Genomic DNA, 24,822 nt, shown 5'->3' on the forward strand with positions numbered 1-24,822 from the left:
AACGGCAATAGTTTCCCTGAATAGTTAGGAATCCTTATACCTCAAAACTTAAAAGTGTTATTTGAAACGGCTTGGGTTTCCTAGATTGATTCGATTTTCTTTCTTTACGTATATATAATCCCCCGATGGACTATCTGATTTTGGTTATTCAACAATGACTTCTGGTGTCAAGAAGCTAGAGTACCTTTCCTTGATTTCGAAAGTCTGTTCGGAACTCGAAACCAATCTAGGGCAGCAGTATGGGGACAAAGCCGTAGCAGAGTTCATATCAGATATGGGACGTAACAGCAAAAACGTGGACGAGTTCAATGCCAAATTGAAAGAATTCGCAGAATTCCCTGATTACGTTGTCCGTAATCTTCTTACTATCATTCACGCAGTTCTTGCTCCTGAGAAGAAACAGAGCTCTTCTAAAAGAGAAGAGTATAAGCCTGGAGATAGAAGTAGAGAAAGCAGAGTTAAGCCCAGAGAAAGAAGTAGAGAGAGAAGAGGTAATATGGATCAGGAGTACAATTCTGGTGAGCCGGAGCTGTACGGTGTTTATAAGGGGAGGGTTTCGAGAGTGATGGATTCAGGTTGCTTTGTTGAGTTGAGTTCTCTTAGAGGGAAGGAGGGTTTGGTTCATGTTTCGCAGATTGAGAAGAGGCGAATCAGTAATGCAAAAGATGTGGTGAAGAGGGATCAGCAAGTTTATGTGAAGGTGGTCTCGACTTCAGGTCAGAAGTTGAGTCTTTCAATGAAGGATGTTGATCAGAAGACAGGGAAGGATTTGCTTCCCATGAAGAGGAGTTCGTATCATTATGATACTCGTAACTCGAACCCGTTAATGTTAAAGGATGGTTCTGTGAGTAGGGCTAGTCTTTCTGGGATTAGGGTTAAGGAGGAGGATAGATATGTTCAGCCTTCTAGACCAAGGAAGAGGCTAAGCTCCCCGGAGAGGTGGGAAATCAAACAGTTGATTGCTTCAGGCGTTTTGAATGCTAAAGACCATCCAGAGATTTATCAAGATGAGGAAGTGGATAGGATAATGATGGTCTACAAAGACGAGGGACCTGAGGAAGAGCTTGAAATTGAGCTCAATGAGGAAGCCCCGGCCTTTCTGCAAGGGCACGACATGTATTCTGTGGACATGTCGCCGGTGAAGGTCTTTAAAAATCCAGAAGGCTCACTGAGCCGTGCAGCTGCACTTCAATCTGCACTTATCAAGGAGCGTAGAGAAATGCGTGATCAGCAACAAAGAGCTGTGCTGGATTCTATACCGATGGACTTGAATCGTCCGTGGGAAGATCCAATGCCAGAGAATGGTGAGAGGCAGCTCGCACAGGCACTTAGAGGTGTTGGTTTGTCAGCTCCTGAGGTACCTGAGTGGAAGAAAGATGCTTATGGTAAAGCTATTAGTTTTGGTAAGAGGTCAAGCCTTTCGATTAAGGAGCAAAGGGAGAGCCTGCCTATCTATCAGCTGAAGAAACAAGTGATTGAAGCAGTGAATGAGAATAGAGTATTAATTGTTATTGGTGAGACAGGTTCTGGCAAGACAACACAGCTTACTCAGTATCTTGCAGAAGCAGGTTATACGACTACTGGTAGGATTGGATGTACACAGCCTCGTAGGGTGGCGGCAATGTCAGTAGCGAAAAGAGTTGCTGAAGAGGTTGGTTGTCGATTGGGGGAAGAAGTAGGTTATGCCATTCGTTTTGAGGATTGCACTGGACCAGATACTGTCATCAAGTACATGACAGACGGTATGCTTCTGAGGGAGATTTTGTTAGATGAGAACCTTTCACAATATTCTGTGATAATGCTTGATGAAGCTCATGAGAGGACAATCCACACGGATGTTCTTTTTGGATTACTGAAGCAACTTGTGAAGAGGAGACCAGAACTTCGTTTGATTGTTACCTCTGCTACTTTGGATGCAGCGAAGTTTTCAGAATATTTCTTCAATAGCAACATCTTCACTATCGAGGGGAGAACTTATCCTGTTAAAATACTCTATGTCAAGGAGCCAGAAAGTGATTACCTAGATGCTGCTATTATCACTGTTTTACAGATTCACTTGGGAGAACCTGAAGGTGACATCCTTCTCTTCTTGACTGGACAGGAAGAGATTGATTTTGCCTGCCAGATTCTCTATGAGAGGATGAAAGCTCTTGGTAAAAATGTACCCGAGTTGATTATCTTACCAGTTTATAGTGCTCTTCCTAGTGAAATGCAGTCTAGGATATTTGATCCAGCTCCACCTGGGAAGAGGAAAGTGGTTGTGGCTACTAATATTGCCGAGGCATCTCTGACCATTGAAGGAATAATTTATGTCATTGATCCTGGATTTGCAAAACAAAATGTTTACAACCCAAAGCTGGGGCTAGAATCACTGGTCGTTACTCCTATTTCACAAGCATCAGCCAAGCAACGAGCTGGACGTGCTGGGCGCACAAAATGGGGATATTGTTACCGTCTCTACACTGAGAGTGCATACCGAAACGAGATGCCTCCTACTACAATGCCCGAAATCCAGAGGACAAATCTTGGGTCTACAGTGCTTGCAATGAAAGCAATGGGGATACATGATCTCTTGTCTTTTGATTTTATGGATCCCCCTTCACCGCAATCACTCATTTCAGCCATGGAGCAACTGTACAGCTTAGGAGCATTAGATGACGAAGGTTTCCTAACCAGACTAGGAAGGAAAATGTCTGAGTTTCCTCTTGAACCACCCCTATCAAAGATGCTACTCGCAAGTGTGGACCTCGGATGCAGTGATGAGATCTTGACCATCATAGCAATGATCCAGACAGGCAATGTCTTCTACAGGCCTAGGGAGAAACAAGACCGGGCTGATCAGAAGAGATCAAAGTTTTTCCAGCCAGAAGGAGACCATCTTACTTTACTTACAGTCTACCAGGCTTGGAAAAGCAACAATTATTCAACACCATGGTGTTTCGAAAACTTTGTTCAGTCTCGATCCTTGAGGCGCGCACAGGATGTCAGAAAACAACTCATGAGCATCATGGATAAGCACAAGCTGGATGTTGTCAGTGCCGGAAACAATTACACAAAGATAACCAGAGCAATTACGGCCGGCTTTTTCTTCCATGTTGCTAGAAAGGATCCACAGGAAGGTTACAAGACCCTAGTAGAGAACCAGCCAGTGTACATCCACCCAAGCAGTGCTCTCTTTCAGAAGCAACCAGGTTGGGTCATCTACAATGAGCTCGTTATGACTACCAAGGAGTACATGCGCGAGGTGACAGCCATTGATCCCAAATGGCTTGTGGAATTGGCTCCCAGATTCTTCAAAGCTGCAGAACCTAACAAGATGACCAAGCGCAAGCGTCAACAACGTATCGAACCCTTGTATGACAAATACAATGAACCCAACTCTTGGCGTCTTAGCAGACGCCGTGGTTGATTCATCATACATGCATTTTTTTTATGACATCATATATGTATTTGATCTTACACTCTTACACAGCTACACAGCTACACCATGTATCAATATTTTTTTTGTATTAGTTTTTGTTCTTTTTCCTGACGGAAGATTTTGGGTTTGCACACTAAATGGAACTAATTTAGCTTTCTGACATTGGAACCAGAATGATACCTTGAATCAATGTTGAGGTTGCTACAAATAAAAACATTTTTCATTAAGTTTTTTTGTTTGCATAGAAGTAATATAAAAACAAGCTTTACATTGCAAAAAAAAAAAAAAGCTTTACAAAATAAACTCCCCACCTCAAAACGACGGCGTCTTGGCCCCCATAATGGTGGTCATATCACGACACAAATCACAGAACTGAACTGATCTCCATCCACTCGAACCACTTTGCGACTCTCAAGCTAAACCAAGAAATGCTTCTTTCTCTTGTGCAATCCACCATCACATCCTCCTCACCCTTCAAGATTCTGAGCCCCACTACTACTTCTGACCTTCCCAGAACTCTCTTTCTTGGACTTCCAACCCAACCCACCACAAATGCTCTCCAAAGATTCCTCCTTTTCACCAAAAGCTCACACTTTGCCAAACCCAGAAAGCCCTCACTTTCCATCAATGCTTCTCTGATTGAAGCACCAGTCATATGGGTTGGCAGGCTTTGCATCTTCTATGCTCTCTTGAAGACTGGGCTGGCTGGATCTCAAGCTAACCCGCTTGTCTCAGGTCTACTTAGTTAACACATGTTTTTCATTCAATCTGCTTCAAGCTAAAACACTAGATATTGACAAAGTTTTGTTCTTTATTGGTTTTCAGATTTGGCTGAGAGTCAAGGTGGAGGTGTTGGTATTGAGTCTGAGGATTTGGGGTTTTCTAAGTGGTTGAACAGCATACAGGGGAAACCAGGTTCGTGTGTTTCTTTGGTTTGTGCATTCCCATATCGAACAGCTTTTTCCTGTTTATCTTTGCTTAAGCAAAGCTAGTGTGGATTGTTTAGATATTGAAATAGTATTTTGCTGATTAGAGATATTGTAACCCTCGAGTCAATAAAGGTAACCCTTATTAGAGGCAATTCAATTCCATCTGTGTTATTATAGTGTAGTGAAGTATTCGCGCCTGTATGACAGAATGTAATAAGGCAGAGTGTATTTATCATTATGCGAGGTCGGTATCTTTGCCTAGAACATGGAGGTCAATGTTGGTTGTTGATAGTATGGTCAGAATGAAGTTCCAATTCTTCTGTTTCCTTAGGACTATGAAGTTCTGAGGGACTTATGATCTAGTGAATTGTCCCTTAAGTGGATGAGATATTCTTAGGCAGTAGACCCCGATGGTAAGTTTCAGCTTCTGTTATGTAGCCATTAGTCACATTATCAACCGGAAGTGGAAAGAGATAGAATATATGAAATTCACTGGTTGTTTTATAGTGGTACTTTAAAGAGGTTGGGTACATTTGTGTTTCACGGTGTTTGCAAATCTAAGTGGCCATGAACAGACAAGATTGAATGTAGCAATTTTCTGCTCTCATAGCTAATGAGGAACTGCAGTAATAATACTGTTTGCATTTGTCATAGCTATTAATTTTGTTCAGTGGGGAAAGCACGTTTAAAGAAACTAGTTGTCAATTGAGGGTAGCTGTGGGACTCTACCCTTGATAGTATATGTTTTCTCTTTCTCCTAGGTTATGAAATGATGCAAGTGATGGATCCAGTTGTTGTGTTTCTACCACCTCCTGAATTCTTACTGGTTAGCTACTTGGTTACAACCCCAAAAGCTAAAAGATCAACTAGGATATTGATGCAACAAGTAACAAAACTATATGGAATAAGGAACAAATATTCTTCTGTTCTACTATTTATGTAAATAAAAGGCTTTTATAGATAAGAATATTTGACCATTTTAGTTAATTTCTATGCACGTTGTTTCATTAAAGCTGCATTCTTGTTTCCTTTTATCATCGTTATGATTGTTAAAATCCTGGTTCTTCATTTGTATTATCAGCTAAAGACGCAGCTGATGGAAGAAAATTAGTCAGCAAATGGCATCCTACCACAAAGGGTACACTCAGAAGGAATTACAGGGTACCATCTAAATATGAAGGGCGGCGTATTCTAAAAGCCATTGCCTCTTTATTGTCAGATGATGATCACTTTGTAGATGCTACCTCCCACAAGGTAATCACAACTCTGAGAATCAATGTTGAAGAAACTGTTTTCTTTTCCGTCCCATTTTATTGATTTTGTTTCTCCCCCTAGTTAATCTCGTAGAAGCAAAAGTAGACAAACTATGTGAGCTCACTCGTCAAACTTCTGGCATTAATAGGGCTGTCAGATCAGAAGGGAGACTGCACATGGAGAAAGCGTGTGTTGCAACAATGTGAGGGCTCTATTTGATGAGCTCCCAACTCCACACCTAGTTGTGGAAATCACTCCTTTTCCTGCTGGTTCTCTTACAGAAAATGATTACACCAAAGCTGAGAAACTAGAGAGGGTGCTCAGATCCGGTCCTTCTATTTGAGTCATGGACTTTCACATGCTTTTACTCAATTTGTATTGACTTTGTCTTTGTACATAGCAAAATATCATATGAAGTTTGGTTTCTTCCCTTGTTCTTAGCATTTTAGATAATTTTTGGCAGATCATCTCACACGATCACATGTACATCACTTTCATTCTCAACCACGAGTAGGAAGATGACGTGAACTTGTGACCTTTAAATTTTGCTTTCAATCTTAGTTGATGAAATTTGGCCAAGAACCAATGTGCTAACCATGTAAACAGGTGGTTCTGCAACCACTCTTTCTTGTTGTAGATTGGAAGAAAAGAGATTGTGCTGCCTGTTCCTCAGTATCTGCTACTGTCATGGCCATCGGTAAGCAGATAATGAGCATATGGGAAGAGGACGATAGTGCACTATAATACTTAAAAGAACACTCGGACTTTTCAGTTTTCGTGAGACCTTCACACATTTTTGTGGCCATCTAATGTCTTATGTCTCCAGTTTATTTCTTCACCAACTTTCATCTACAACATAATGCAATTTCTTGTGCGCCATATAAAGTGAAGAAAATGTAAGAAAACGTTGATTACTGCCAAGAGTGGCAGGCAAAAATGTATGGCAGAAACATGTCCACCGAAGTTTAGATTAAAGCTGAGTAACAACACATTAATATATGATCTGTGCACACTTCGGAAATTGGATTCGTGTTTGGGTGGCTACCAAGACAATCATGCTGAGAATATTATTCTGTTTTACAAAATCCTAGACTATCTGCTTCCAATAACAACCATTAGTATGTGTCCTGCTTTCCCATCTGTGTGGGATTACCTTCTTGCTGTTGAGTCAGAAGTGGGTAGGAATGGATCGTAAAGTTGGCGTCCTCCAGGGCTAGACGACTGACCAGATGCGAACAGATTGTTGTAGAACTGTTGATTTGGAGCCAATTGACCAGGATAACTGTGCTCAATTTGAATACGACTTCCCGGCCTTGGAGGCGAAGGACTTGGAAAATTGGGCATTTGTTGAGCTTGATTGAAGTTACCCGGCCTCATTGGCAGGAGTGACATTCTAGGTGCAACAAAATTGACATCCGGAAATGTTACGAGTCTGGGAGCTGAAATGGCTGTTGAATTTCTGGCAAACTGGACAGCAGACATATGAGCTGAAGGATTCATCTGGTTACCCACCTGTGGCCTTGATAATGCCTGATTGCCAGGCTGAGGAGTCATATGTCGCACAGGCAACTGCAAAGATGATACCTGAAGTTGTGCCATCAATCCAGCTGGGCGAGCATTGTGAACTGAGAACTGACTGCTTTGCTGGGGAACTGTTTGAAAGGTTGGATTTTGTGGTCGGTGAGGCTGGAAAGTGAAATCACTAGGACTTGGAGCCGTCAGTATTGGCGGTTTTATAGGATTGAAATTTGGTACACTTCCCGAGACCAAATTAGGGATACTTGGTTGCTGAGGTGAAGGTAAGCCTGATGAAGGAGCTAGAGCGGAACCTGACATAGGGCTCATAAATGGTTTGGGTTGAGCAAGTGCCGTCATTGGTGAAGTAGAAGTAGGGCCGAGTTGAGGTTGCGGCACAGCAGTAAACGTCGGAGCTGCATTGAGATTATTTAGCGGATTAGGTGCCATGTGCATCTTATTACTGAAATCCGCAGGTGTCAGTGGTCTGCTCCATCCAGCAGAGCTTCCAGCAGGTGTCCGTTGCCAGCCAGGTATTGTTTGAAGGGGATGATTACTTTGGCCTGTCGGCGGAGGTTGATTTTGTACGGATGAAGGCTGGGTGGCCAGCATAGAAAAGTTTGTTGGTGCGCCAAGAGAACCAGGACCGGTCTTAGGCCTATATGGATGCTGCAAAACTGGTGGTGGTAGGTGTTGCATCTGGGGAAAAAGAGCTGGTGGAGCCCCAAACAATGTAGGTAGGTTTGTTGAGTCGAAAGGAGGTAGTGATGGGTGAGCAGCATTGTTGAGGATTGGCCTTGGAGGATTCATTGGTGTGAACCCAAGTAGATTCATTGGACCACCAGGTTCGCCTGTGGAGTAAAATGGACCAGGGTACTGAAACTGCCCATTTGCTGAAGTTTGCGTAGATCCTGTTGCCGGTTGCACCTGTCCTTGGTCTACGATAGTAGTCGGAACCATATCTGAGGTGGTTGTGTCCTGGCCATGACTAGGATCATAAGTGTTAACTGTTTTGGCAATGGCCGACATATTCCCCTGTGTGGAAGGTAATGATAAAATGAATACAACAATAGTAACTGAAGAAATGGTCACAAAATAATACGGAAACGCATAAGAAATTAGCAAATAGAAGGTGTACGTATTAAACTCACAGATACAGAGGTGATTAGCAGTTCGATTACAGCAACAGCTGCATCTACTTTCTCAAATGTGTCAGCTGATACATAAACATATAAATTTTCATATTCGGCCTGGATTTCAGTCCCAGCATACTGTTTTATTTCAGCCTGCAAATAAGTTCCAAGAATGAAAAAGTCATTGCTAAAGCCAAAGCATTATGTTACATCTTTGCGCAATCAAGTGCATGATAGAGATTCGATGCATACATTAACATGTAAAAGAAATCAATCAGAAGATTATGAATTTAAGATGAAATTGAATTATGTTTTGGTAGTCACTCATTGTTTTTAAACTTGGGGAATATTTACCTTCTCTCCTGTCTTTGCTTTGGTACCGTAGACTTGAATCTTCGCTCCTGTTTCCTGAAAAACATTAATCATTATTACCAATAATCATTCAACACAAAAATCATCAACACATGCACATGGTTCATTTAAGTGGTAGATATTAGCCGACTTGAGCGTTACCACAAACTTCTCACCTTTTCTAGTTGCTTCTGATTATCACCTCCAGGCCCATGTATCAGACCAAGAATATTGTATGTAGGATATTCTTTGACCTGAACAAAAATTTACCACATGGTAGCATCAGAAACCAATAATCACCTAGAGAAAATTGTTCTTAGAAATAAGTAGATCCTAGTATTACCCTTCATTACAACTGAGCATTTAAAGCGACAAAAAAAGACCATAACTCATGTCTCAGGTTAATTTTCACAGGTATGAAATCGGATCCTTACAATTGTTGGATTCATAAAAGGTCAACAGCAAAAGCAGCATGATCTAGAAACTTAAAATGCTGCTCCATCTCTATATTACAATTAGGGGTTGAAGTACATACTCAGGCTAAAGTCAGATACACGACAACTTTTTTAAGCACATAGATTATGCCACATGTCCATCAAGTTAAGTCCCAGGAAATCATGCATCACTCCTGGTGTTTTTTTTTGTGTTTTTATTTACATATCCTTGTGTTCTTTGCCAAATCATTAATTATCATTCCAACCACAATTGATAAAAAATTCATTTTTGTGGTCCAAGACACTCTTATCGTCTACCCCAAACTTAAATACATAGAAACCTTGGTTTATCACTTCATTGAAACCCATAAGATCCTGTTCTCCCAACAATTAATCAGTTTAGAACTTCAAATAGAGCACATGAATTTTTCTTTTTCTTTTTGCAATTCTATTTCAATGTTCTCTGTAGTGCACTTTTTATCACACTTAGTAAAATGTATAATCTCTCATCTATGATACAGATTAAACAAAGAACTAGATAGAGAAGTGTGACATGGAATTGAAGACGATGATAAACTTACATGAATAGGAACTGTAGCCTCTTTCAGTAAAGGTTTGTAATCAGATGGAGCCTTGTAACTTGGATTCAACTTTAGAATTTCACCTGAATATACTCAAATGTCAATCCAGCTGGGTAGAACTTAAGAATTAGGAAGGTATAATTTGACAAGCATCAAAGCACACCTATGGCTTCCCGCTTTTCGAGTTCCAATTGTTCTGCACACTACATCAATGCAATTTACAATCACTGATTAAGAGTTCATATTTCAAACATCAAAACATCAAATACACAAGTAATCAATGAAACAAATAAGAGGCAACTTGTAGGGAAATTAAAGTAAATTGTACCTCCTTTTCAACTTGATTCGTAGAGGATTTGTGGTCGGGATCCTGAGTTTCTGATGGCATGTTCTCATTGTCACCAAATTCTGATATTCCAGATTTCAGCTGTTTTGTAATTTGATCCACTCGAGTCTGCTCAAAATTGTACCACCAAACAGGGCAGTATTATCACTTAGTGGCACCTGGAATAGGAGGATTCTATGTGAACCATTCACACAGAACACACCGACCAACATTTTATTACCCAATAAGAAATGCAAAAACTTAAACTGCCACTAGCTGACCAATATGTACTCCCCCCAAAATCTGGGGCAACAATATAAATGCCTTAAAAGTTAAAACCATGTACTTAGAAGTTCTAAAATCTCAATTAAGGTTTACTTATTAACTATAGAAAAGGTTGGCATCTTAGCATTATGAGAATAAACTAACATCAGAAGAAAGATGATCCAAACAGGACTTGGACAGAATCAAAATACAATACCTGATAAGCTAAGGCTCTTCCCTTCTTAACAGAAGCATCTTGAGTCAGGTCAGCACCCCATTTTGTTTTCCTCTGAACCTGTTTTCTACTTTCTCCACTACCATGGTCACTGGCTCCAACATTTTTATCTCCCCGAAAGATTGGTACAAGTGAACCTGACAACTTGTTCTTTGGTATAACAAATCCAGACTTAGCAGCAAACTTGGAGACCTTTTGGCTACCCGTTGCTGATGTAGGCGTATCTACCTTTGCACTCATCCTGCAATGTATAAACCAATACACCAAAAATAAATATCATTCAGCCAGTAACTTCAAGAATCAAGATTTCATTTCCTTATTCACAAACTAAACTTCAAATAGCTCAAATGGGTACATTACTACAGCACATGTATATCTAGTAACTTCAAGATTCAAGATTTCATTTTCCTATTCACAAATCAAACTTCAAATAGCTCAAATGGGTATATTACTACAGCACATGTATATCAGTCATGGAACTGCAAGACTAAAACTTTGCTTCATTTTTCACAACGTGACTCCAAAAATCACAAACCCAGATAAAGGTTCCAGTGCTTCACTAAACATACAAACTCAAATGGGTGGCCTCGATTTAAAGAACTTCTACAACTCTAAAAGTAGAAAAAGAACACATTTTTAACACAACCCAGAATACCCAATTCTTTCTCTTCCATAAAACTTCCTCTAAAGTTGTATAAACGCAATGAAGAACTGTTGGTCTATAACACCCAACTCGCCTCACCTATTATTCACAAAGCATTGAGATAACAGACAGAACAAAAGAGATTAAGTACCTGTGTTCGGAGTCGGACCGAGCTGAACGGAATACTTCTTCCAAAGGTGTTCTTCTATAATAACAAAGAGCTCAACTTTGAGAGAACCTGGTGAAGTTATAGCTGAATATGTGGGCCGGGTCTCGGTCCGAGTATCCATTTAACATCGGCCGGCCAGGTCAAGAAATGAAGCCAAGTCAGCTTTCGGCTGTACAATTTTCAATCTGATGCGGATTTGCTTGAACTGCATTTTGTGGAGGGAATGTGGGATTAACCGATTAAGAGCTTGGTCTTCTTAATGAACAATGTTTAACAGTGCAAGTAATGTTGTTTTGGCTGATGAAGGATTATCACACACTTATGTCATATTTGCGTTTCCCCTAATTTATTGAAATCAAAATAACAAATGAGGGAGATAAAAAAACCTGACCTCCTATGTCTGATAAACTCTAACAAAGATGATAAATAAAAACTCAACCCGGCATGTGTATACTCACTCATACAAAACCATAGATATAAAAACCTCTAACAAATAGCAAATTCTCAGCCAAGAAACCCTTAACTAAAGGACGGGATGAAGCTAGTAGCATTGACAGACAGTTGTAAGATACAAAGAATAGAGAAAATAGACATATCGTGATACTTCTTATAAGGATGAAAAGAATACAAAACAGACTCTGAAGAATTTCATATCAATGATATAACCAAAGATGATTTCTCCCCCACAAGAAAAAGATGCGTAATGTAATACTGTATGCATAATTTTTTTTTTTCAAAAAAAAAAGGTGTCGGTAACACACATGGAGAGTGGAATGAAAAATACAACATTGCAATATGGCCAAAACATGTACCAAATCTTAAACCTCACTCCAGCTGGTTAAGTATATTTCACAAACTACAAGTGAGTCTCTCAACTAGTTCCAAATAATCAAATAATAGCAACATTAGTGGCTAACTACTCCCCCAAGGCAACCACCACATCCCTTCCGACTCTATTGCTGATATTGGCCTCTCCATTGATGATTCAAGAAGGTGGAATGGCATCCCTCCTCAGGCCAACCCGTCCTTGATGCTTGATTGTTCTAGTGTTGGTCGCCCAAGGGGCAGCTCTCTATAATTTCTTTCTTTTCTGCTAAAAAAAAAAAGAAAAAAGAAAACACTGCATCCTTTCCGCAGATAAAGTGCGTAAATGAATTTAACGCAAGAATTGCTTTACTATAGTACAATATGAGACGAACAAGAGTACCAAACCCTAAATACCATCTCTCTACCACAACACCATTTGGGTTGATCAACGGTTGTGCAATATGTATATCAAGGACAAGGCAACAATGGGGGTAACCCAGTGGAGCTTCTCAATACTATAATTCTATCTCCAACACATTAGGTAGTTCCTTCAGCAGGGCAGGAAAGGAGGCACAAAAGCATCAAGGGAAAAGCTTTCGATTGAGACTGATTACCAGACGTGATTAAGTAAAGGGATAGAAGTTTGAAAAGAGCAAACTACCCAGAAGAATGTACGCAGCGGAGTATGCCCAAATCACATATCCCCATCTCTTATAAATACCAGGAGATCTCATTATATACGAAGCAAACCAATAGAGAGGAGGACTGAAAGATAGGAAGCGAGTCGCAACCTGTCAATCGTAAAGCATGAGAAGTTAGACCTGTTCAACAATCTTAGAAAGATACACAACTTTCCAACACGAAAACAATGAGAACAAACAGTTCTGGTGGACAATCAATCAAAGAGAATAACTGGTGACCATAACTTCACAAAGCCAGCACAAAATATATATTTCCAAATCAACAAAATGTCAAATTTTAGTATGAAGCTCAAACCTGCACATGCATGACAAAAAATGCGGTGGCTGCCATAAATCCCAAATGGAAAATATATGGGAGAGCAGCAGCAGACAAGTATCCTTGATTTGCAGATGATTTAGATTCTTCTCGGGGTAGAGCCGGAGCTTTAATTACTTGCTTTTTTGCTTTTAGATTGCGATATTCTGCACATTTGCAATTCAGTGTTAAATGTAAGTTACCGGAATAAGAAAAATATGGTGAACAGGAGACATTAACAAAACATTAGAGTATCCTAAATGAATCAATCTTCTCAGCACACTTCAATTAAGCTTTTAGGCTATTAGATTGATACAGACCTGTGGCCCTTTGATTTATGAACTCAACTAGATTATAGAATAATAAATCTGTACAATATGACTTAAGTAAGAGCCATTCATCATTTGAAGCATGTATTATACAGTATTGATTATCAGCTAGTGAATCACAAACCAGTGCACGTTAAAAATTTACCATGACTCAAAGTAAAAAGCACAGCAGCAGCATTTTTGTCCTCAGTAGGAGCATGGAAGCCTAACGAGTAGAAGTTTTTGGGATTTGACTTCGCATAATGGACAATTGAGCAGAGTGCCAATGACAATATTGGCGATGCCAGTAGAAAGTTTGGCAACTGCTTAACTTGGAAGTATTTCAAAAAACCTACTCCCCTGCATCAAATAACCGGTAAGTGATCTAGTCCAAATACTATACCTTGCTGAATCATAATAAAAGATAACATACCAGTAATGATTTTGAATATAATTATACAGCATAGGTACTCTTGCTTTGCACCAGGGGCTCACTTCATTTGGAAAATGCCTAAGACAGATATTGTGGTATCCGTATGCCTGAAATGCAACAAATGGAGCAAAAATGCATATACAACGGAGAGCTCCACCAACAAGAACCTGCACTGCCAACTGGAAAATAAATGGAAACTTATCAAGCCACCTTCCTCATAAAAGAACAAGAAATCACTTGGGCTCCTTGTGTCTTTTCATTTCTGAGAAAAACAAAAGAAGACCTAAAGACTTTGCATATAATCGATCTGCTAATTTCCCAAATAAAGTCCATGTTTTTGGAACTATGTAGAGAACACAACAACCGCAAGATTAAAGTTGTATTTTTTTCTCAGTCACTAATATAAATAAAAAAGAAAAAAAAAGAAAAGAATTTTAAAACCTACAAAAGCACGCTTTCTCAAGAAAACAGCATCGTAAGCCTGATGCATAGTCTGAAAACAGAAATAACCAGCATTCAGCATTCCATTGGACCTTGAAAAACCAGAAAGAGCAAGCCAAAGGACAGCAATAGCATTCTTTCCAGACATTAGATGGTACAATCCTCCAATTGAAAATAGAGCGAACAAAGTCTCGGAATATCTGAATAAGCAACAGAAAAAATAACTCATTCATTCAAATTCACACTCATCAATTCAAAAAATTGAAAGAAATGAAAGACAGATTACATTGATGAATAGAATATGGAGGCTGGATTGAAGCAAAACAAGATTGAAGCCCTCAGAGCTGCTTCATGGTCCTTCAAAATTATAACTGAGAGCCTGTTAAAGCCACCAGAGAAAGAACTCAATAAATTTTCAAACCAAAATGAGAATCCAATATGTTCAGGGTACTCAAATTTTAAGACTCAATTGGGTGAATTGGCCAGTGCCACAGAAAATATTAATGCAGTGACGATGTATTAGAACAGGATTAGATTGTTAAACTTAAATTCCAAAGCCTACACGTCTACTGATATAGACCCTGCCAAAGCATCTAAACATTGAAACTCAAAGTTTCACAATGGTGCAGCACCAGATAGCCAATCATGTAACAGCCCTTGTTACTGTTAAAGATCATACTTCACTATTCTCGAAACTCAACTCTATCTTCTCAATTATCAATTGAAACTAAGTTTCGGTGAATCATGGCCTCAATAACTAAAACTTTTTAACTCTCCTAACTATAGTGAAGCAACCAAAGCTAAACAATTAGTGGCGAAAAACACAGATGAAGCTTCCAGCTCACCTGTACAAGTAAAGAGCCGCAAAAACAAAGGCAACGTTATTGATCACATAGCCTGATAACCCCAACACAGCTCTATGCCCAATAACCGGAATCAACGGCGCCAAAACTGAAACATAAAAGCAACAAACTTTACAACTACCCTAAAAAGAAAGAAGAACAAGAACCTAACTTTCGGAATTGGGAAACCAACGAAAACACGAACAGCCAGACTCTCAACCTTTGCGAGACAACAACGAAATGCAGAGAGGGAGGAGCGGGAAGAAAGCATAGGACTGTTCGTACTCGTAACCACATTGCGCGATCCGAACAAAGTAGACGCTGTCCCAAACAATGCTGGACTCGACAGCCGAGGCGAGTTTAGGGAACAGGACATGTTCCTGGGATTGTTGATCATCTTCGACAACAACAACGTTGGGATGTTGTTGAGATAGGCAAGTTGGGTTGATGGACGCCGAGGTGTCGTAGGGGCTGAGGAGGGTGCGCCATAGGATGATGAGAGAGATGACTAGGAGTCTGGATCGGATTGCGTAGTTGATGACGGTGGATTCGTGGTGTGGTTTGGTCGGAGACATTTCGGGTGTTTGGTTTCTGAGGTTGTCGAGTCTGAGATTTGAAGATGAACTGAAAAAAGAAAAAGAAATTGCTTACCATGTGGGCTATACGGGGGCCCAGTAATAATTTGTCACCTAGGCCCGCTAGCAGAACAAGGGCCGCTGGCGTATAAATTCGGCCCAAGATGCTCTCTCTCTCTCTCTCTCTCTCTCTCTCTCATATAAATACATGATATATTGTGGGTGGTTAAGGTTAATGACTTATATATGAATGCACGATAGTCTAAGACTCAGATTATATAGAGGTTTAATTTAAGACTGTATCGTAGAGTAGAGTTGCACGCCGTGAAAGTGAATAGAAGAATTTATGATGATCAAACAGCAACGCGTACAAGTTTCAATTGTTTCTGTTGTGTGTAATGTATGGATATCCCAATAACCTTTGAAGACTCATCTAGCTAAAGTGCTAAACTATCATGGAGGGCATGTAGATGCATGATTGCATGAGTTAATGGAACCAACCAATGAAGCAAATGCGAACCTCGTGGCAGATTCATGCACTCATTTTCGTAGCTACCGATTGATTTTGCATGCATTACAGACCTCAAATGTGTTAAGTTGGCCTGGGGATCGGACGTGGCTGCAGATGACAATAAATTCATCGATTAATTGAGCTGCATGTATGGGGCGAGGTCCATGCGCATCATAAATAGCGGATCGATCGAATTATATATCTATATGAATCACAGTTGGATTCATATTATACTACGGGCAACTGATCAGAGTATATTTAACCCTGTTAGGCAGTTAATTAGGACTGGAATATGTGCAGTTGAATGTACCATTCAGTTAAATATTGCATCAATATTTATACACAATGAATGGCTGGCATGCATGCAAGATTGCAAGTCGATCCTGAGTTTAGGTCTTCTCTTGATTGGTAAATATCAGGGTTAGGTTTCCATTTATATATATGGACGCTCGTGTACAGCTTTATACATGCATAAACTGTACGCAAGGTAAGTACGTGTATAGAAGATACGTGAACTAAGTTGATAAATCATTTCTATTTTGAAAAAGAAGCTAGTGATCGATATATTACGAGCTCGATCGGGTCACCTTCATGAACATTCATGAGGTGGTTAGCCAATACTGTATGTGCCTATCCAAGTTTCCAATGCATGGTTTTTGTTTCTCTTGTACATGTGTGGTCTAATTAATAGTGGAACTGAAGCACCACATGCAGGCTAGACAGACCTTTTGCTGATCTGCTAGCTAGCTAGCTGTTCTCCTCCGTTTGGTGTTTTGCACCAATATCGAATATGTCACTTCTGATAGATCTATTTGCCGATCTTGATTAGCATGTCTTCTAAGCAACCCAGCGGCGGTCCTTATATTGGAAGCCTACTTTCAGCGGTGGTACTATTTCCATCCTGTTAAGATTTCTGCGGAGCATATATATGCTAGACCCTGATGATTTAGGCTCCAGCACTTGTGTTACTTTGTGGTATGGTGTTGGTTTTAGACGTCATATCGAACTAATAGCTAGCTAGCCCTTAACTTGTCATTAGTGTTTTACTGATTTACTCTTTCAATGTGTACGTAAACCTCTCGTCCGTACAGATCGAAGCGTTTATGTGAGGCAGGGAATTTAAAACAGTTATATGAGTACAGGTCTTAAATGCAATTATGTGATATATAACTATGGTTATATGAGTACAGGGACGCTGGAATATAGTTCGATTGTCTGCGATCCAATCATCCATTTAGCTAAGCATACCTACAATTAATTGAATTGAATCAAACGATAATATTGCATGCATATGCATTTAATTATGCCGACTAATCCTTTGAGTTACCAATTTTCTAGCCACACATGTACGTATCATGCAACAATTGCATCATCTTAAAGTCATTTCCGCTAAAGAAGGATCCAGTGACTTACATGCCATTTTGTCATTCCTTGATTTGTACCATTAATCTGATCCCTAATTCAAGCAGCCCCACTGATAATAAAGGAGCCACTGATGAATGATCCATCTAGCTTGCATACTTACTGATTTTGTGCAACTGATTTGCGTCTTATTAACTCTAATTGCATGAAGACTATATGGGCGGCTTCCTGCTTAATTTCACATTTTCGGTAATTGTTTGATGCTTGGTCGTTGTCAATTTGTCATCACTTGTCACTTATGCAATTTGATGGCTTGTTCAGTTGTTCTCAATGTCCTGAAGGATAAAGTTTATATCCCGGCCCCTAACTAGATGTACTTCTATTTCTTTATACGTTATGAACGAGAGAAAAACATGCTATGCATTTAGTTTTACATACAAGTTAAAAAGAAAATATCTTTCTCAATTAAAAAGGCTCATGTCTATTGATAATTAAATTATTTGGAACAAAGTGGTAAACTGGTAATAGTAGTAGAACATGATTCGATTCAAAGATTAATATTGCTACCGGCCATGATGCAAATTCTGACTTCTGCTTTCTTGTACTCTTGTATTCATATGTAAAATACTTATAGATATCATATAATCACGGATATGCATCGAAATGATCACGGGCATGTCCCCAGTTCTAATCCCAGCTAATCACGAGTTGCTAGAACTTAATTAGTTGATCGAAGATAATTATTTTTGAATGAAAACATAATTCATAATGATCTATAGAGATTGTCGTGTGCTGTGTTTCCTGGCATGGGGCTGAATTCCTAGTAAGAAAGCTTTGCACACACAGATAAAGGAGAACAAAGTGCCACCTTTGTTTATCCAATATTTAAGCATCTCATTCTTCTGGCAACTGAAAGATCCCAACTGGCCTTAAACTTTATCTTTAAGTAATTATTCTGATATTTTGTTTTGGTGAATAACATAACTTTACACTATTATATTTCCATAGGCACAGGGCCACAACACAGTAGACCAATTAAGTCGGAGAAGACGACACTAGAGCTGTGCAGCGCCATACATGCACTGCATCTGAACTGCTGATCGATAGAAGTGGTTTTATGGTAAGAAATATTGAGATCGATTCTATCCGGCCAACACTATAAGTTCTACTTGTAAAAGACGTGAAATGAGATAACTAGTCGGGAATCTTGATGGGGACTACAGATAGATAGACGCATGTAGAAGAGGACTGCAGTTTGGTTCCAAATTCATCCAAGGTAAGATTGAGTTGATGTTATCTAAGATATTCTTCATATCAAGTTAAAAGATATGAAGTAATGACATGTACCAAATTCCTGCTCATCATCAGTTTGATCCAACTTGGAAGATCAATTAAATTGTTGGTTGTGCAAACATCACGTACTCCAAGTTCTGATGTATATTCTCCAAGTTATTCTTATTCACCTACCCAAATAAGAATTCACAGCTCGCAGCAGTGTCTCTTCACTTTGAAAATCCTTTATGTTTTGTTTGATCCATCGACAGTGATTGAGTTCTTGCAATGCCAACTCAGGTAATTTAGAGTTGCAGAAGTGATAGGGTATTATACCGCACTATGATCAGTTCATATAAACTAGTAGCTGGTCTAGTAGTTTTTGATGTAAAAATTTTGTGCCTTGACTGCTTTCTACTCAAGGGCTAGTCTCATTTGAGGACAAACAACAATCACATGTGAATTGGCCACATATAAACATTGCACATTAATTATTGCGACCATCCAACCACTTTTCTATACTAAGTTTCTCATCCCCAAGACCCAAAGGGTAGCTGAAAAACCATATATACATAAAAACCAAAAATTTCTACACAATACCATCAACATTCCCTCTAACCCCATCTAGAGCTCCGGTACTGCTCTTTCTCAATGATTATTGCAATGAGTAACTCAGAGAAGTTAAGCGTGAGGATCTCATGCGTCTTTGTGGTGGTGATGATGCTAGCTGGTTTCGGAAGCTCAGACATAGACCAAGATAGGGCAGAGTGTGCAGATCAGCTAATAGGGCTTGCTCCATGTCTTCCTTATGTTGGGGGTGACAAAGATGCCAAAACTCCCACAATAGACTGCTGCACTGGCCTGAAACAGGTGGATGCAAAGAGCCATAGATGCCTCTGTGTTCTGATTAAGGACCACGACGATCCTAAGCTCGGCCTCACCATCAATGCTACTCTTGCGTTGAAGCTCCCTGGTTCCTGCCATGTACCTGTTAACATAACTAGTTGTGTTGGTAAGTAATTACGTATATACGTAGTTCTGTGCTGGTTTACATTGATATATAAATGGATCGGGTTAATCTTTAATCTGATCATATATACTTTTCGATGTTGGTCATGGATTTATCAGATATCTTGCATTTGGATCCAAAGTCGGCAAACGGTAAGTTGTTCTTGGGATATGCACATGAGACTAAAGCTGTTAACAGTACCGGTGCTTCTAATTCATCCAGTGGTATTAAATCTAATCACTTCCTCTCCACAATCTATAGTTTTTGTGTTCATCAGTATACTTCTATTTTGTTTAGTTGTCTAATTATTCTGGTGATTGGTTATCTATTACAGGGAACTCTACAACAGTTGCTCAAGAAACGAGTGATGGTTGGAGCCTGGGAATAGGATTGCTAGGAATAGAGATGCTCTTTGTGACCTCGATGTGTTTTTATATTTCTCACCTTCTGTTCTATGTTTGATAAAATGCAACTTTTCTGGTAAGTTTTATATTGTTATTCGTATGTCATACATTTGTACTGGATATTCTGGGAGATTTATGTATGGATTGGATGAGTTAGAAATACCTATTGAGTGTAAGTACCACATTGTATTTGTAATTGGACAAAGAAAATGTAGGAAAGCAACTGAAATGGTCAATTTCAGCAGCTATCTTTTCTCATGCCATCTTCGTCTTATTCTTCTTGTGATCTATGATTTCTTAATTCTAAGAGGAGGGCCAACCCAAAAGGTTGGTTCATCTGACTGTTTCATTTGTGGCCGTTGAATTAGTTTCTCATTTAGCATACATCAAAACGGTAAGTTACGTTTGCTCTAAGTTAAGGTTGATTGGTGGGACACATGGTACGTTCTAGAATTATCATAATACTTGTCAGGCAACTGAAGTTGTTGTTCTACATGCACATATCACTCTTCAGCCATTTGTGAAAGGGACCCTTTGTGAAATTGATCACTAACTAAAACTTATCTATCCATTTTTTTTTTGTAAAAAAATCAATTTATGATGACTAACGTACCATTAATAAACAAAAAACGAATCTGAACTATAAATGAAACTAATTAGCAACGTCTTACCCGAAACTTATCTACGTGCCATAAAATCAAAATCAAATAAGCCATAAAATCTCAACCATAAACAACCCCAAAATCTGCACAATAGCTCAAGGAGTCAAAAATCCCAAAGATCAAACCACGAGTCAAAGACACTAAAACATATAAAAGTAATAAAACCCAATAAACCACTCCAACCAAAATCAGTAATATCCAAAAGACCAAAACCCAAAGACTCCAACTTCTTTGAATCTCTCTCTCTCTCTCTCTCTCTCTCTCTCCAAACCCGACCCGAAAACATGGCTCCATTTCCAATCCTCCTCCTCCTCCTCCTCTCCGCCGCCGCAAGCCCCTCCCTTTCTCTCTCCTCCAACTCATCCGCGTCGGTCTTCGAGCTCTTACCCAAGTACGGCCTCCCCAGTGGTCTCCTACCCGCCTCCGTCACCAACTACACGTTATCCGACGACGGCCGATTCGTCGTCGTTTTGGACAAGCCCTGCTATATTCAGTTCGACTACTTGGTCTACTACGAGACAAGCATCACCGGAAAGCTGAGCTACGGCGCCATCACCGGCCTCAAGGGCATTCAGGTCCAAAGATTGTTCTTTTGGTTCGACGTCGATGAGATCCGCGTCGATTTGCCGCCGTCCGATAGCATCTACTTCACCGTTGGGATCATCAACAAGAAGCTCGATGTTGATCAGTTCCAGAGTGTTCATTCTTGCCGCGACGGGGTTTCGGGTTCGGGTTCTTGTCTCGGGTCGCTCAGACGGGTCATTCAGGTAGTCAAGTTTGAAGCTTTTTTTTTATGTTTGTGGTTAAAGTTTTGATCTTTTTATGATGTTTGTGTTGAGCTTGTTCATATTGGTTGATGTTTGGATTAATGTTGATTTGCCTTATGGCTTTGTTGATGTTTGAAGTAGTAGAAGTGAATCAAACTTTTCTTTGTGTATGTAAATGTTGTTATGTTGGGATATAGTAGTTTGGGGTTTGTATGTAGCTTGTATACACTGAATTGAGGGGGATTTGGTTAGGATCAAGCTATGTGGGTTTCATAAAGTGGTTGAATTTCGATACACTTACAGATTACCTTGACCTTGTTTACTTTCTCGACATAGTTCAATAGGCTGGCTTAGTCATTTCGTATAATAAGGATGCTATAGGGCCATAGCTGATCAATGAGGCATTCTGCTCTGTTGGGAACTTGGAACTTGGAACTTGGGAGAGATGAAAACCAGGTGTGGAATATGTTGTATTCATATGCAAGGCGAAGATCTATTAGAAAGACATTTCATGTTGCCATTTTTTTGTGTTTACGGGGAAAGCCTGAAAAGTGACAATGAAATTGTTATGATTGACAAAACTTTGCTTGCTTTGAGAGTCATCTTTTTGATAAGCTTCTCTATGTATAATTGTGGGCTATAGATAGAAGGGTATCAGAAGGTTTTTAACTGGTGCATTATTCCAACTGAACGGTTACTGCAGTTTTCATTGATAGTCTCATCCCCATTGTCAGGCATTTCGCCTACTCTAGCTCCCTCAGTCATCATTCATTTGTTATCATCAACTGTATCTTATTTTTTCGAGTACATGTGTCAACCACTTATCTCACCCTTCTCTTGTGTTAGTATATGCTGCAGTCTTCTTCAAATAGTAACTTTGGTTGCAGGAATTTACTCTGTTTTAACTTGTCTTCCTGTAGTTATCCGCGTGTGCTCTATGAGCTTAAGCTCTATGATGATCTTGTGTCAATTAGTGATGTGATAGGGTTATCAAAGGTTCCGGTGGATCTCTAACTGTTTATCATTGAGAATCATATCCGAATTTCTGCACTAGATGAGATTTAGTTAGAATCCTGTTGATGTTTCTATATGGCCTTTAGATTGCACTGTGTACTTGTTGAATTTCTTCCTACTGATATATAACTGTTGTCCTGTTGTGATTTGCAGCTTCCATCTCCACTGGAAGAAGAGATAAAGATGCTACTTACTGAGTAGCTGACGGATGAAGTGCTTAAGGTGTTCGTAGTGGTGGAGCCTCAAAAACCCACAAAGTCTTACTCGACACTTTCAAGATACCGAAGCCTAGACTCACAAGCCATTGAGTTTGGTTGTAGTAAAATCAAATGTAATGTACCCTACTGGACATGTTTCATAGTTATTTTCCCACATGGGTATTGTTACTAGTGTTATTGGTTGCAACAATGTAGTTTGTATTGACGATACTGCCATATATGAAGGACTTGATCTTGTATATTAATTTGAATGTTGCATGTACACATGAATGCCCGATCAAGGCTGAAAGGTGAAAATGTGTAGGGCACCTTGCTGTTGAATTGCTGCTTATGATGTTGTTGAGGGGGTGATAAATCAAAACCAAAAGGTTTTCGTTCCTTCTCATTCTGGACCTACCTTATTATGTTTCAAGTTCAACATCCCTGGGTTAGCAACATGTACACGAGTGATCAACCCCACAAAAAAAAAAAAAAGCTACAAAGCAAGCAACTTAAATCGACCTGAGTGAGAAAACAACTGATGGAATCTAGTATCTACATTGGACCCAAAAAAAAAAGAATCTAGTATCTACACAGCTCAGAAATCCTAGAAAATGCGGATGTCAAGGTGCAGCCTAAACTCTTGGCACTTTGAATCTTTGATCACCTCCATAGATAGCAATATAGCATGAGCGACTCCGATAGTTCAAGCAAAGATACGGAGTCCCTTCCTTGAGGTAATACTGATCAATCTCATATCTTCTTAGATTCAAATCTGTGGAATATTGTTTTTAGTTTAGTTCTGCTGTAATTGTTTGGTTCCGTTTCATTACTTCTTCATGCAAAGTAGCTGTAATTAAACTTGATCATATGCTCTGCTATAATCACAGCCTACGCACTTTTGAAGGATTGAAAATTATGGATATCTCCATATATTCTTAAAATCAAAGGACTGCCCAGAAACCCAAAATGAACCCCAAGTGTAAGACATATAAACCAGGGAATTTGATTATGTTGTCAGCAGTGAGTCAAGTGTCAAGTTACTGGAAAGAGTCCCAACCTATTTATTGAAATTCAGATTCACTTTTTTTAGTTCTTGCTCTTAGGTAACCCTATAGGCATTTGACGGATGAGGTTCCAGCCACTCAGATCTCAGTTTGAGTCTCGAATCCATCAAAATCAGCCATCCCGTTGAAATTTCCTAGAAAACCAGATACGAACTTAGGAATCTCAGACTTTTGCAATGCATATATCATTGCCCCTGTGATACGGAATTCTATTTAAAAGTAAGCGTAGTTGAGGATAAGAATTTCCATGTCTCTCTGTATTACCTGCACCAAGTCAAATTCCTGTTAGGGACTGGCATCAGTAAAAGCTCGTCGGAAAGGTATCAGTGAAGATACTCCAAGCTCAAGAAATTTTGCATGCCTGATTTTTTCATATCATTATGTGTTGTTAGATAAATAGATGGCAGATATCTTTTGAGCCTTATCATTATCATCATTATGTAGAGCCTATCTTGTATATTTTTCTAGGAATCTATGCTTTGCAATTTTTCTAGGAACCATGAAATCTGATAACCATTATCACATTTCGACTGTGCATCTTCTAGTATATTGGTGGTGATGTTGAATGTTTGTTAAAATCTTGATGCTGTCAAATGATTGTTAGAAATCAGGGAAAACCCTCTATTATAATGAAATTAAATCTGTTGATGCCTTTGTTACTTATAAGAACTAACCAAGCATCAAAATCACTTAATTAGTAGAACCTCAGTACACAGGACTCAACTTAAATGGACTACAATGGTGTTAATCTAAAGGCATGCAGAAATTATTTCCATCAATTAATCATTTTATTCCCTCCTGGCTCCAGCAGTTACCATATATGCTTAATATATTCAACTCATTTTGCAGAGTTTAGTTCTCTTCAGGCAATCTATTCCATCAAAATTTCAGCGAAGACATT

General features: G+C 39.4%; 6 protein-coding genes across 8 annotated transcripts in view; 4 read left to right on the top strand and 2 right to left on the bottom strand.

Annotated features, from left to right (window-relative positions):
* The first annotated feature begins 154 nt into the window (after positions 1–154).
* Positions 155–3,409, top strand: LOC126787582 (probable pre-mRNA-splicing factor ATP-dependent RNA helicase DEAH5). The gene has a single exon (XM_050513434.1). The coding sequence runs from the start codon at positions 155–157 to the stop codon at positions 3,407–3,409; it is 3,255 nt and encodes a 1,084-aa protein (XP_050369391.1).
* Positions 3,410–3,785: 376 nt separating this feature from the next.
* Positions 3,786–6,040, top strand: LOC126788289 (uncharacterized). Its single transcript, XM_050514267.1, has 4 exons — positions 3,786–4,156; positions 4,247–4,336; positions 5,432–5,604; positions 5,753–6,040. Exons 1-4 carry the CDS (start codon positions 3,850–3,852, stop codon positions 5,945–5,947), a joined length of 765 nt encoding a protein of 254 aa, XP_050370224.1. The 5' UTR covers positions 3,786–3,849; the 3' UTR covers positions 5,948–6,040.
* A 510-nt stretch (positions 6,041–6,550) lies between these two features.
* Positions 6,551–11,454, bottom strand: LOC126786704 (branchpoint-bridging protein). Its single transcript, XM_050512609.1, is given in 10 exon segments — positions 6,551–6,774; positions 6,776–8,154; positions 8,271–8,405; positions 8,607–8,660; positions 8,780–8,857; positions 9,619–9,701; positions 9,782–9,821; positions 9,947–10,072; positions 10,425–10,683; positions 11,237–11,454. Coding segments are annotated over 9 exon segments (2,208 nt in total). The 5' UTR covers position 10,683; positions 11,237–11,454; the 3' UTR covers positions 6,551–6,719.
* A 549-nt stretch (positions 11,455–12,003) lies between these two features.
* LOC126786857 (uncharacterized) lies at positions 12,004–15,669 on the bottom strand. 2 transcript variants are annotated; one of them, XM_050512818.1, is made up of 9 exons: positions 15,302–15,669; positions 15,085–15,190; positions 14,526–14,618; positions 14,244–14,439; positions 13,799–13,977; positions 13,532–13,725; positions 13,058–13,224; positions 12,676–12,852; positions 12,004–12,347 (listed from the first exon to the last, which is right to left on the bottom strand). In XM_050512818.1, the coding sequence occupies exons 1-8, from the start codon at positions 15,654–15,656 to the stop codon at positions 12,685–12,687; spliced, it is 1,458 nt and encodes a 485-aa protein (XP_050368775.1). In that variant the 5' UTR covers positions 15,657–15,669; the 3' UTR covers positions 12,004–12,347; positions 12,676–12,684. The 2 variants fall into 2 exon arrangements, with proteins under 2 accessions (XP_050368775.1, XP_050368774.1); XM_050512817.1 differs by lacking the exon at positions 12,004–12,347 and having other exon boundaries at positions 12,361–12,852.
* Positions 15,670–19,355: 3,686 nt separating this feature from the next.
* LOC126787690 (non-specific lipid transfer protein GPI-anchored 6) overlaps positions 19,356–24,822 on the top strand; it is a 79,971-nt gene continuing 74,504 nt past the window's right edge. Inside the window, exons 1-3 of one of the 2 annotated variants that reach the window (XR_007671255.1) lie at positions 19,356–19,813; positions 19,930–20,034; positions 20,145–20,327. Coding sequence is in view for 1 of the 2 variants with exons in the window: in XM_050513586.1 (XP_050369543.1) it covers positions 19,453–19,813; positions 19,930–20,034; positions 20,145–20,272 (594 nt within the window). In the remaining variant the exon portion in view is untranslated. Of the gene's footprint in view, positions 19,814–19,929; positions 20,035–20,144; positions 20,330–24,822 lie in introns of those variants that run through there. The other variant, XM_050513586.1, reaches the window with a different exon arrangement.
* On the top strand, positions 20,945–23,120 carry LOC126787691 (uncharacterized). Its single transcript, XM_050513588.1, has 2 exons — positions 20,945–21,643; positions 22,811–23,120. The coding sequence occupies exons 1-2, from the start codon at positions 21,161–21,163 to the stop codon at positions 22,856–22,858; spliced, it is 531 nt and encodes a 176-aa protein (XP_050369545.1). The 5' UTR covers positions 20,945–21,160; the 3' UTR covers positions 22,859–23,120.

Source organism: Argentina anserina, chromosome 3 (assembly GCF_933775445.1).
Source record: "Argentina anserina chromosome 3, drPotAnse1.1, whole genome shotgun sequence".
NCBI classification, from domain to species: domain Eukaryota; kingdom Viridiplantae; phylum Streptophyta; class Magnoliopsida; order Rosales; family Rosaceae; genus Argentina; species Argentina anserina.